General features: G+C 34.8%; 1 protein-coding gene across 1 annotated transcript in view; it reads right to left on the reverse strand.

Annotated features, from left to right (window-relative positions):
- Window positions 1-1657: 1657 nt before the first annotated feature.
- The window catches only part of LOC142231275 (lectin subunit alpha-like), a 65673-nt gene continuing 54614 nt past the window's right edge, over window positions 1658-12716 (reverse strand). Inside the window, exon 4 of the mRNA XM_075301890.1 lies at window positions 1658-1707. Coding sequence (XP_075158005.1) covers window positions 1658-1707 — 50 coding nt within the window. The remainder of the gene's footprint in view (window positions 1708-12716) is intronic.

A 12716-nucleotide genomic window follows, 5' to 3' on the forward strand; every position in this document is an offset into this window, starting at 1 on the left:
CGTGCATGATTTTTTCTATAAGTGTATATCAATATGAACTAAGACAAAAGAAATTTTTCGTACAATTCCCAAAAATAGTAAGAATGAACTACAGTGCGGTTAACAGGGCCATGGTTAGGCGCCAATGATTTTTTGCTTCACTTAATTTAAGCTTTTATTCTATGAGAAGGTGCAATTTCGTGAATTGTAGTTAAAATGCACACCAGGGTATTACATTTTCCTGGTTTTAAAATTTGCTCTTGGAAGAGCAAATTTTAAAAATTTTATTCCAAACCGATTGAAATTAGGTACGTGATGTTATACTATTTTTCATCTTTGGTTTAAAGTTTAAGTGTAGGAATACTTTGAGAGGACGAATGAGATTTGCTAAATAATCAATTTTTTAAATAAACAATTTTAAAATTATAAACAAAACAAATATATACAGCAGTAAGTTCGACAGGGCCGAACCTTAAATATCCAACACCATGAATCAAATATAAAAGTTTGCCCCGAAAACTCTTAGTCGTAGCAGGTTACTTGAAAATATATAGAATTTAAGGGGGGTTTGATGACAGATATCCTCCCAAGCAGAATCAACAAATACGATTCCCGAAGAGAAATTTAAAGATTCTATCTATGATGACTACACTGAAAAAAAAACATAGTCGCTTTTTACTGGAAGTCGAGTCTAAATTTGGAAAATAAAGTTGTCGTTAAATCGTTTTATGGGACTTTGATGGCTTATGAAGAAAAAAAAGCTGAAAAAAAAACAAAAAATTAAAATTTGCTTCCTGGAAGCAAGTACACAAAACCCAAATTTAAAAGAGAATTGTGTCTTAAAAGTATCTTTATTTGTATTCTCCGCTTTTTTCGCTCGGAATCAATACCAAACTTTTTAAAGTAAAGACAAAATCTCTGGAACAGGGCATACGTTTTTTCAGTGTAGCTCTCGATTTCAAATTTCAGGCAAATCGGATTGAAAATACAGTTACTATAAACCCAAGAAGTATAAACGGGAGATCGGTCTATATGGGGGGCTATACCAAACCATGGATCGATAGGCACCATTTTCGGCACAGCTATTTGTGGTCCTAAAATACTTCTAGATTTACAATTTCAGGCAAATCGTATCGAAAATACGGTTTCTAGAAGGCCAAGATACAAAATCGGGGGGTGGGTTTATATGGGGGCTATATCAAAACTTGGACCGTTATAACCCATCTTCGAACTTAACCCGTCTTCAAACAAACAACAAATCTGTGCCAGATTGCAGGACAATAGAGTTATTATTGAAAGTTTTAGCGTGATTACAACAGACATATGGACGGACAGACAGAAGTGGTTATATCGTTTTAGAAATTCTCCCTGATGAAGAAATATATACGTTATATAGTCGGAAATCGATATTTCGATGTAATACAAACGGGATGACAAACTCATTATACCCCCATCGCCATTCTATGGTGGTGGTGGCCTACAATAGTAAAGTGTTTTTTTTTCTGAGTGAATTTAATTGCCGACAAACACACATATTCACATGTTCAAATTACGCAGAACGAAAAAATAATTTTATTTTATAAAAAAAAAATTAAAACGAAGATCCAAATGACATATTATTCAATTTTCCTGTGATAAACTCTTTTTTCAGAGTTGTACGAGTATTGTGGATAAAATACTAGAACATTTCGCCATTGATATCCCAACTTATTTTATCAAACACAAAATCTAAAAAGAAATTCAAATTATCAATGCAAAAATATAACAAATTAAAATTTTTTTTTTTGATAAATATTTCTATCAATATTTAACAAGAGGTTTTTATACCCTTCACCACTACTGTGGTACAGGGTATAACGCCAAGAAGGAGTAATCATAGACCAACCTTTTAGTATACGGATCGGCTTAGAATTAAGTTCTGAGTCGATTTAGCGATGTCCGTCTGTCTGTCTGTCTGCACCCTCAAAAAAAATCGCTTCTCTAACATATGTTCCAAACATATTTTGCAGGAAACACATATATTATTGGATACTGCAGAAACATTAATATGTTTGTTTTATCTGAGCGTATTATATGTTTGGAAGCATTTTGAGTCCAAAAATAGTATATGTTTGGAAGAATTCCCCAAAGAAGATTGTGCTCATTCCCTCACATAATTTTCACTACCACGAAATTTTTGAGTTCTTCGCATCTTTTTCTGTAATACAAATATGCTGTTTTTTCTTTCAAATGTCTATTCTCTTGGTTCCGAATGTATATTCTCTTTATTCTGAATACTCATTCTAATATTCAAATTAAATAGTAATTAGACTTAAGCATATAAAATTTATGGCCTTATCATGAAACAGTTTTCCGAACCAACATACAAGCGGTTTCACAGAAATTGCTCTCATTTCATTCTATCGCTGTGTTATGTTGATATCTTTTTATTCAACCATCCCGGTTTCCATCTCTATTTATTTCTCTATACTAACTCTCTCTCTCTCTCTGGCGCTCTTTGAATAAAGTATCACAACATATATATGTTTACTCGAAATTTGTAAATTTATATATGTTTACATTCACACATATTATTTTTATGAAACATTCATGCCCCAAACATAATATATTCTAACATATTAACATATGTGTCCCAAACATTTTGTGTTAGTTTAGGAACATTACATGTTTGCACTTAAATATATTGTGTTTAAAAATTGTGCCCGAAACACATTTTGTTTATATCGGAACATATTAAAAACATATTTTTCTAACAGTGTGTCTGTCTGTTGATTGAAGTATTTTTGTGTGCAAAGTACAGCTCGCAGTTTTAGTCCGATTGTCCTAAAATTTGGTATAAGGTCCTGTTTCGGCTCAAAGACGATCCCTATTGATTTTGGAAAAAATCGGTTCAGATTTAGATATAGCTGCCATATATATTTTTCACCGATCTGGTCATAATTGGCGTGTATATCAACCGATCTTCCTCAAATTCCGTACATCCGAATATTTTATGAGTTTCGAAAAACTTGCAAAATATCAGCAAAATCGGTTTAGATTTAGATATAGCTCCCATATATAGCTTTCGACCGATTTACACTCATTTGCCCACAGAGGCCAATTTTTTGCTCCGATTTAGTTGAAATTTTGCATAGGGAGTAGAATTAGCGTTGTAACTATGCGCGCCAAATTTGCTTGAAATCGGTTCAGATTTGGATATATCTCCCATATAAAGCTTTCGCCCGATTTACACACATATGACCACAGAGGCCAATTTTTAACTCCGATTTAGTTGAAATTTTGCACAGGGAGTAGAATTAGCATTGTAGCTATGCGTGCCAAATTTGGTTGAAATCGGTTCAGATTTAGATATAGCTCCCATATATATGTTTTTCTGATTTCGACAAAAATGGTCAAAATACCAACATTTTCCTTGTAAAATCGCCACTGCTTAGTCGAAAAGTTGTAAAAATGACTCTAATTTTCCTAAACTTCTAATACATGTATATCGAGCGATAAATCATAAATAATCTTTTTCGAAGTTTCCTTAAAATTGCTTCAGATTTAAACGTTTCCCATATTTTTTTACTAACATTGTGTTCCACCCTAGTGCATTAGCCAACTTAAATTTTGAGTCTATAGATTTTGTAGACGGATGTGATATGGTATCGAAAATTTAGATCTACAAAGTGGTGCAGGGTATAATATAGTCGGCCCCGCCCGACTTTAGACTTTCCTTACTGGTTTTTTTCTGTGTACGGGGAAAATATTGTTCATAGCTCTTAATCGGTGTTTTTGTGCCGCACCCATGAGAAATGATCAGCACGAAACTTAAATTAAAATTTAAACAAAATTGCTTAACCATAAACGTTAATCTTTTGAATTGGTATGAAATGAGAGAAACAAAATCATTATCATCATTGTTATTATCACCAACAAAAACATGAGTTGCCTCCTGGCCTCCTTCGTTCAACTATGTCGGTTTTCACTCACATATGCTCTCGACCATGTTTAAATCCAGCGATAACCATTTGGAGTTCAGAGGCACACGTACGATGTGTCGTACGTTTATGTCACCATAATTGTCTCCCATTCAGTTGTTGTTCCCAGATGTGATTTTTCTTTCACTTCACTAATGTTACCTTTATTATTTACACTGATTGTCTTGTTTTCATGTTTGCTACTGTTTTTCTTCGGTGCTTTTCTGAATGGTGGAATGAGCCGAAGAGCGTAATGAGGATGAGGAGGTGGCCGTCCGTATACCATGAAGTGCGATTTATCTCACTAAAACTCAAATAGAAGTCATTTGATTTTATCGTATATGTATCTTTAGAAATTTATAGACGGCGAGGAAAGGCTCATGTCGTTATTATCAATGTCAAACATATGGAAAATGCTTTGGATGGGAATTCATTGGAGTATTTATTTCTAATTCGATATGAAAATGAATATTTAAGGCCTATATATGGAAGGAAGAGAATTAGAGTTGTGGCGTTGTATGCTAAACGAGTCAGCATAAAACTCGATGTAAGTATATCCGTTCGTCCGTATTTCTGTTCAATAAAAAATTGTACAAAACAAAAAGTTGTATCTCAATGAAATGCTGGTCTCCCCAACCATATGAAGTAACTATATTCATACACTCAAAAAATTCTGACTCGATCTAGGGATATCCGTCCGTCCATCTGTTGAAATCACGCTAACTTCCACACGAAACAACCCAGCAAAAAAAGAGCTTCCAAAAAAATAGTTTGGATCCCCAATCTGTGATCCGGAAGTAGTGCAAACTTGGATCATCTCCAATGAATTTTACATGGGCTTGTCATAGGACGGAAGTACTCCCTTTTTGGATCCTTTGCATTGCTTTAGAAGTTGTGCCCTGGAAGTTAATTTGAATGAAGAAATTTAAAAAGCGAAAATTTTTTTTTTAACCAATTTCACTTTTTTTTTTCATCAATACGTTTTATTACACAATTATTTTCCTATTATCTAATTTTTACAATTTGAAAAACTTTTTCGCTCCGACCAGGGGTTGAACCTGGGTTTGCTGGCACCATAACAGAACGCCTTAGCACACTCAGCCATAAACGCCATAGAACATAAAGCGTCGAAAGGTCAATTCAAATATTTGTGATATGATCGTAATACGACACCAAGGAATAACATTCTAATTGCTTCTCGAGATGTTCTTTATTAGTATCAACGAAAAAATAAGAAACCCAGGTTCAAATCTCACCAGCGGCAATTTTTTTATCAAATATTTTTCTAAAAAATTATTTTTTTATGTCATGCATCGTTTTTATTTTTTTATTTTCGGCATATATTTTAATATAAAAATATTTTTTCCATTAAAAATCAACAAAAAAAATTAAAAATTCTCGTAATTTGCAAAACCATCTCAAAAGAACTTCCATGGAAGCGAAAAAGTCAAACGGCACAGGTTCAAATCCCAGCGGGGATGATTTTTTTTATTATTTTTTTTACTTTTTTTTATTAATTTCTATTTTTTTTAGTTTTTTATTAGTTTTCTATTTTTTTGTAAAATTTAATTATATAAAATTTGCACTTAAAATAGCCTGATAGTGTTCTTTCTAATACTTGTCCACAAGGACTGCATCGGAAGTAGAAAAAAATCATTGGGGGATCCAAAGATGCGCTTTAGAAGAAATGTTTGTGCACTTGTCCAAAAGGACTGCATCGGAAGTGGAAAAAAATTATTGGGGGATCCCACGATGCGCTTTAGAATAAATGTTTGTGGACTTGTCCAAAAGGACTGCATCGGAAGTTGAAAAAACTCGATGGGGGATTCTGGGATAGGCTTTAAAAGAAATGTTTGTGGAACAACTTCCAATTTTTTTTCCTGGGAAGCTATCGACTTCAAACTTGGCTCTAGTAGTTATTGATGTAAGTCAGAAGGTATTGCAAATGGGACTTATAGGGCCTCTGTTAGGTATAAACCCTCATATAAACCTACTCCCAGACCTAGTTTGCGGATCCTCTACACTAAAAAAAAAACATACTTGTATCAAAGATTTTTACCTTCCCTTAATGGTTTTGATATTGATTCTGAGCCAAAACTACGACATCATTAAAATAAAGACAATGTTTAGGCTGTTAGTTGTCTTTTAATCTAGGCTCTCCTGATCTATAGAATTTTCATTTTATTCATGTACAAATAAATTTCAATTTAATAATCAAAATTATAACATATATTACATAAAATTAAACTTTAAACCAAAAAACCAAAAATGCAATATCCGTAATATAATCCGTAAGTATTAGCCTATATTTGATGTTTTTTTTAAATTTTTAATTCAACGATTCATTATATCAGTTAGTTTAGAGGCAACTATTTTAAAACAAATATGTGTTACTTTGATTTAAGGAAAATTTGCCTAATTTCAGAGACATGAGACTTTGACAGAAGAGCGTTACTTGAAATTTATATGTCCTATGTATACAATTTCGTGTCCTAAACTTAAAGAAAGAAATTTCTAAATCAAAGATAATAAACTCTTTATTAAATTTGTCCTTAATATTACGTAAATTGCATGACCTAAAATTTAGGTGGCATAGTCTTTAATATCAGGTCAATTATTTATTAAATGTAGGAGGAGAAATTTTCATTCGAACCGGTTGAAAGTGTTAGTATATGGTTTCTAATAACCATACAAACCGATCCCCAGATTTGGATTGCAGAGCCTATTGGAGGAGCAAATGTCATCCGATCCGGTTGATATTTGGTACGAGGTGTTAGAGTATGACCTTACAATCATACAAAAATTGGTCTATATCGGTCCATAGTTTTATATATATCGCCTATATAAACCCATTCCCAGATGTTAATAACTGCGCCTTTTGGGGGGTGCTAATTTCATCCGATACGGTTGAAATTTGCTACGTGATGTATATATAGCATCTAACGACCATCCAGAAATTGATCCATATTTATACCCTGCTCCACAATGTGGAACAGGGTATTATAAGTTAGTGCATATGTTTGCAACACCCAGAAGGAGACGAGATAGACACATGGTGTCTTTGGCAAAAATGCTCAGGGTGGGCTCCTGAGTCGATATAGCCATGTCCGTCTGTCCGTGAACACATTTTTGTAATCAAAGTCTAGGTCGCAGTTTTATTCCAATCAACTTCAAATTTTGGTATGTGTTTTGGCTCAGAATAGATCCCTATTGATTTTGGAAGAAATCGGTTCAGATTTAGTTATAGCTCCCATATATATATTTGGCCCGATATGGACTTATATGGCCCCAGAAGCCAGAGCTTAAACCTAATTTGCTTAAAATTTTGCAAAAGAACAATTAATACTATAGTCAAGTGTGCCAAATTTTATTGAAATCGGTTCAGATTTAGATATAGCTCCCATATATAGCTTTCGCCCGATATGGATTAATACGGTCCCAGGAGCCAGAGTTTTACCCCAATTTGGTTGAAATTTAGCACAGGGAGTAGAATTAGCATTGTAGCTATGTGTGCCAAATTTGGTGGAAATCGGTTCAGATTTAAATATATCTCCCATATATATCTTTCGCCCGATTTATACTCATATGACCACAGAGACCAAGTTTTAACTCCGATTTAGTTGAAATTTTGCACAGGGAGTAGAATTAGCATTGTTGCTATGCGTGCCAAATGTGGTTGAAATCGGTTCAGCTTTAGATATAGCTCCCATATATAGCTTTCGCCCGATTTACACTCATATGACCACAGAGGCCAATTTTTAACTCCGATTTAGTTGAACTTTTGCACAGGGAGTAGAATTAGCATTTTTGCTGTGCGTGCCAAATTTCGTTGAAATCGGTTCAGATTTAGATATAGCTCCCATATATATGTTGCTCTGATTTCGACAAAAATGGTCACAATACCAACATTTTCCTTGCAAAATCACCACTGCTTAGTCGAAAAGTTGTAAAAATGACACTAATTTTCCTAAACTTCTAATACCAAAAGCGTAGGAAGGCCTCTGGGGAGGGGGCTTAGACCCCCCAGAAAAATTTTAGCCCCCCCCCCAGAATTTGAAAACCTATTTACGATTTTCCATTTTTATAAAAAATAAACAAGCCCGGCCAAAAAAGCGTCGCCAAAAAGTAATGAAATTGTTCTTTTTGGATCCGGAAGTGGTGCAAAATTGACGCAGAAGCGATGAATTTAACATGGGCTTGTCATAGGACGGAAGTCCTCCATTTCAACAGCCGTTACACTGAATTTGATCACTTCTTTAGGTGTGATCCGAATTCAATGTTTTGGCTGTAAATTAAAAAATTCTGTGATATTGTGTCAAATAAATAATTTTTAGAATTTTTTATAATTTTTAATGGATTCTAACGCTTGTCGGAAACATTTGACCTCAAATATTTTCAAAAATTCACAATTTTTTTTCAGATTGGATTTAGCATTTTTTTCGATTTATGAATTCTTTCTCTATTCTTAACCTATTTGAAACAAACAAAAAAAATTTAAATTACCCATTAAAAGTATGGAAAACCCAAGTTATAAAAAATCGAATTAAAAGAACTTCTTTAGTAGTTCAAAATAAATAACATCATTTGGAGTTCATCTTCTGGAAGTGCTTTTAAAGTTGTGCCTTTGGAAGAACTTCCAAATTTTTTTGCAGGGTTATATACACTAATAGAAAAAGTTTCGTTATATTAACGACATGTTTCATTAAAAGTGAGCCAATGAAACAAAGTCTTTAATACAACGAAATTTTTCGTTATTATAACGAATTTTCTATAAATCAACGTTACATTCGTACTATTAACGAATATGTTCATGTATTAATAAAAAGGTTTCGTTATATCAATGAAAAATTTTCGTTGGCTCAATTTTAATGAAATTTCCTTTGTGAGTAGCCCCCATATAAACCGATTTCTTGAGCCTTTCATCCTTTTAGTTTGAAATTTTGTAATTGGTATTAGAGTATGGTCTCTAATATCCATTCAAAAGTTGGATATTACATAGCTCCCATATAAACCAATCCCAAGATTTGATTTCGGAGTAGAACTATGGTCTCTGTGGACATATCAGTCTAAATTGGCCGATATATATAGATGGGAGCTATATCTCAAACGATAATTTGCAAGCTTTACGAAATTCACAAGATATTCAGATGTATAAAATTTGAAGAAGGTCGGTTGCTAAACACGACGATTAGGGCCAGTACTTCCATCCTATGACAAGCCCATGTAAACTTCATTGAAAATGATCCAAATCAGGATCCGGAAGTTTGTATCGGTTCATATTCCGATTACTAATTTATATTGCGATTACTAATTTGAATTTTTCAGGACAAAGACTTGGATCAAATTTAAAATTTAGAAGTCGTTTAAATCCATGATGGGCTATGTCATATCCCAGCAAAAAAAAAGCATCAAACAAGTATATACAGTAGTAAGTTCGGCCGGGCCGCATCTTAAATACCCACCACCATGAATCAAATATAATAGTTTCCTTTGAAAATTTCAGGGGTGTTTGATGACAGATATTTTCCCAAGCAGATCAGTTCAACCAGTACGCTTCCCGAAGATAAATGTAAAGATTTTACTTATGAAGACTAGATCAAATTCTGGATTTATAAGAACCATTTTCTGTTTGAGTTTTAAAGGAATCATTAACATCTCATGTAAATGTGCGAGAAAATGATGAATTAAGGCCTTCAAATCTTAAATCTGTAGATTTTGACCCCAACTATTTAAATGATTACGAGAAGTAACATCTGGAAATTTTACATTCAGTTTCAAGTAATTTTCATGATCAGTGCACCTTCCGTACCCTCAAGATCTGAAATCGGTCCATATGGACCCCTTACCAAATACCGGACCGATAAAAACTAAATCATATACACTGTTTTGTTGGTCTAAAATGTCAGTATATTTTCAATTTTTTGCAAATCGGATAAAAACTACAATTTCTAGAAACCGTAGTAGTTAAATCGGGGGATCGGTCTAATGGGGGCTATGTCAAAAACATGGAGGGATACACACAATATTCAGAAATTCTAATTGTAGTTCTAGAAACTAGACCCCAAATCGGAGGGCCGGCTTATAAGTGGGCTACATAAAAAAATGTACCGATACACAATATATTCGGCACACCTCTTTATGGCCCTAGAATACCTCTAGATTTCCAGTTTCATGCAACTTGGATAAAAACTACGGATTCTAGAAGCCCAAGAAGTAAAATCGGGAGGTCAGTCTATATGGGGGCCATATCAAAACATGGTCCGATAATCACCATTTTCGGCACACCTCTATATGGTCCTACAATTCTTCTAGGTTTCCAATTTCAGTCAAATTAGATAAAAGCTACGGATTCTAGAAGCCCAGAAATAAAATCGGGAGATCGGTCTATATAGGGGCCATATCAAAACAGGGCCCGATAATCGCCATTTTCGGCACGTCTTCTTAAAGTCCTAGAATACCTCTAGATTTCAAATTTCAGGCAAATTGGATAAAAACTACGGTTTCTATAAGACTAAGACCACAAATCGGGCGATCGGTTTATATGGGAGCTATATCAAAACCTGGACCGATGTAGCCCATCTTCGAATTTGACCTGCGTGCGGACAAAAGACGATTGCGTGATTACAACAGACAGAGAGACGGACAGACGTCTTAGAATTTCTTCCTGATCAAGAAAATATATACTTTATATAGTCGGAAATGGATATTTCAAAGTGTTACAAACGGAACGCCAAACATATACCACCGTCACCATTCTATGGTGGTGGGTATAAAAAGTAGTGTGGATCCCCAATCTGTGATCCTTGAAAGTTCACTTGAATGAAAAAATTTAAAGAAACTAAAAACCCAAATTTTTCCTTAACTTCAATTTTTATCAATATTTTGATTATTGTATTGATTCATATTTTGGCCTCAATTTTCTATATTTGAAAGAATTTTTTTCTTTTTTATTGTATAAATTTCGTATCCCAAAATGTTGGTGGCATAATCATTCATATTAGGTCCAAAACTTCTTTAAACAATTTTTATACCCTCCAACATAGGATGGGGGTATATTAACTTTGTCATTCCGTTTGTAACACATCGAAATATTGCTCTAAGACCCCATAAAGTATATATATTCTGGGTCGTGGTGAAATTCTGAGTCGATCTAAGCATGTCCGTCCGTCTGTTGAAATCACGCTAACTTCCGAACGAAACAAGCTATCGACTGGAAACTTGGCACAAGTAGTTGTTATTGATGTAGGTCGGATGGTATTGAAAATGGGCCATATCGGTCCACTTTTACATATAGCCCCCATATAAAGGGACCCTCAGAATTGGCTTGTGGAACCTCTAACAGAAGCATATTTCATCCGATCCGGCTGACATTTGGTATATGGTGTTGGTATATGGTCTCTAACAACCATGCGAAAATTGGTCCATATCAGTCCTTAATTATATATAGCCCCCATATAAACCGATCCCCAGATTTGGCTTGCGGAGCCTAAAAGAGAAGCAAATTTCATCCGATCCGGCTGAAATTTGGTATATGGTGTTGGTATATGGTCTCTAATAACCATGCAAAAATTGGTCCACATCGGTCCATAATTATATATAGCCCCCATATAAACCGGTCCCCAGATTTGGCTTGCGGAGCCTCAAAGAGAAGCAAATTTCTTCCGATCCGGCTGAAATTTGGTACATGATGTTGGTATATGGTCCCTAACAACCATGCAAAAATTGTTTCACATAGGTCCATAATTATATATAGCCCCCATATAAGCCGATCCCCAGATTTGGCTTGCGGAGCCTCAAAGAGAAGCAAATTTCATCCGATCCGGCTGAAATTTGGTACATGATGTTGGTATATAGTCTCTAACAACCATGCAAAAATTGGTCCACATCGGTCCATAATTATATATAGACCCCATATAAACCGATCTCCAGATTTGGCTTGCGAAGCCTTAAAGAAAAGCAAATTGCATCCGATCCGGCTGAAATTTGGTACATGGTATTGGTATATGGTCTCTAACAACCATGCAAAATTGGTCCACATCGGTTCATAATTATATATAGCCCCCATATAAACCGATCCCCAGATTTGGCTTGCGAAGTCAGCATCCGATCCAGCTGAAATTTGGTACATGGTATTGGTATATGGTCTCTAACAACCGTGCAAAAATTGGTCCACATCGGTCCATAATTATATATAGCGCCTATATAAATCGATCCCCAGATTTGGGTTGCGGAGCCTCAAAGAGAAGCAAATTTCATTCGATCCGCCTGAAATTTGGTACATGGTATTGGTATATGGTCTCTAACAACCATGCAAAAATTGGTCCACATCGGTTCATAATTATATATAGCCCCCATATAAACCGATCCCCAGATTTGGCTTGCGAAGTCTCCAAGAGAAGCAAATTTCATCCAATCCGGTTGTAATTTGGAACATGGTGTTAGTATATGATTTTTAACAACCGTGCCAGAATTGGTCCATATCGGTCCATAATTCCGGTCTCCAAGAGAAGCAAATTTCATCCAATCCGGTTGTAATTTGGAACATGGTGTTAGTATATGATTTTTAACAACCGTGCCAGAATTGGTCCATATCGGTCCATAATTATATATAGCCCCCATATAAAACGTTCTCCAGATTTGACCTCCGGAGCCTCTTGGAGGAGCAAAATTCATCCGATCCGGTTCAAATTAGGAACGTGGTGTTAGTATATGGTCGCTAACAACCATACCAAAATTGGTCCAATCACTCAAAAATTGGTCCATATCTGTTCATAATCA

Source organism: Haematobia irritans, chromosome 3 (assembly GCF_050003625.1).
Source record: "Haematobia irritans isolate KBUSLIRL chromosome 3, ASM5000362v1, whole genome shotgun sequence".
In the NCBI taxonomy this organism is placed as follows: Eukaryota; Metazoa; Arthropoda; class Insecta; order Diptera; family Muscidae; genus Haematobia; species Haematobia irritans.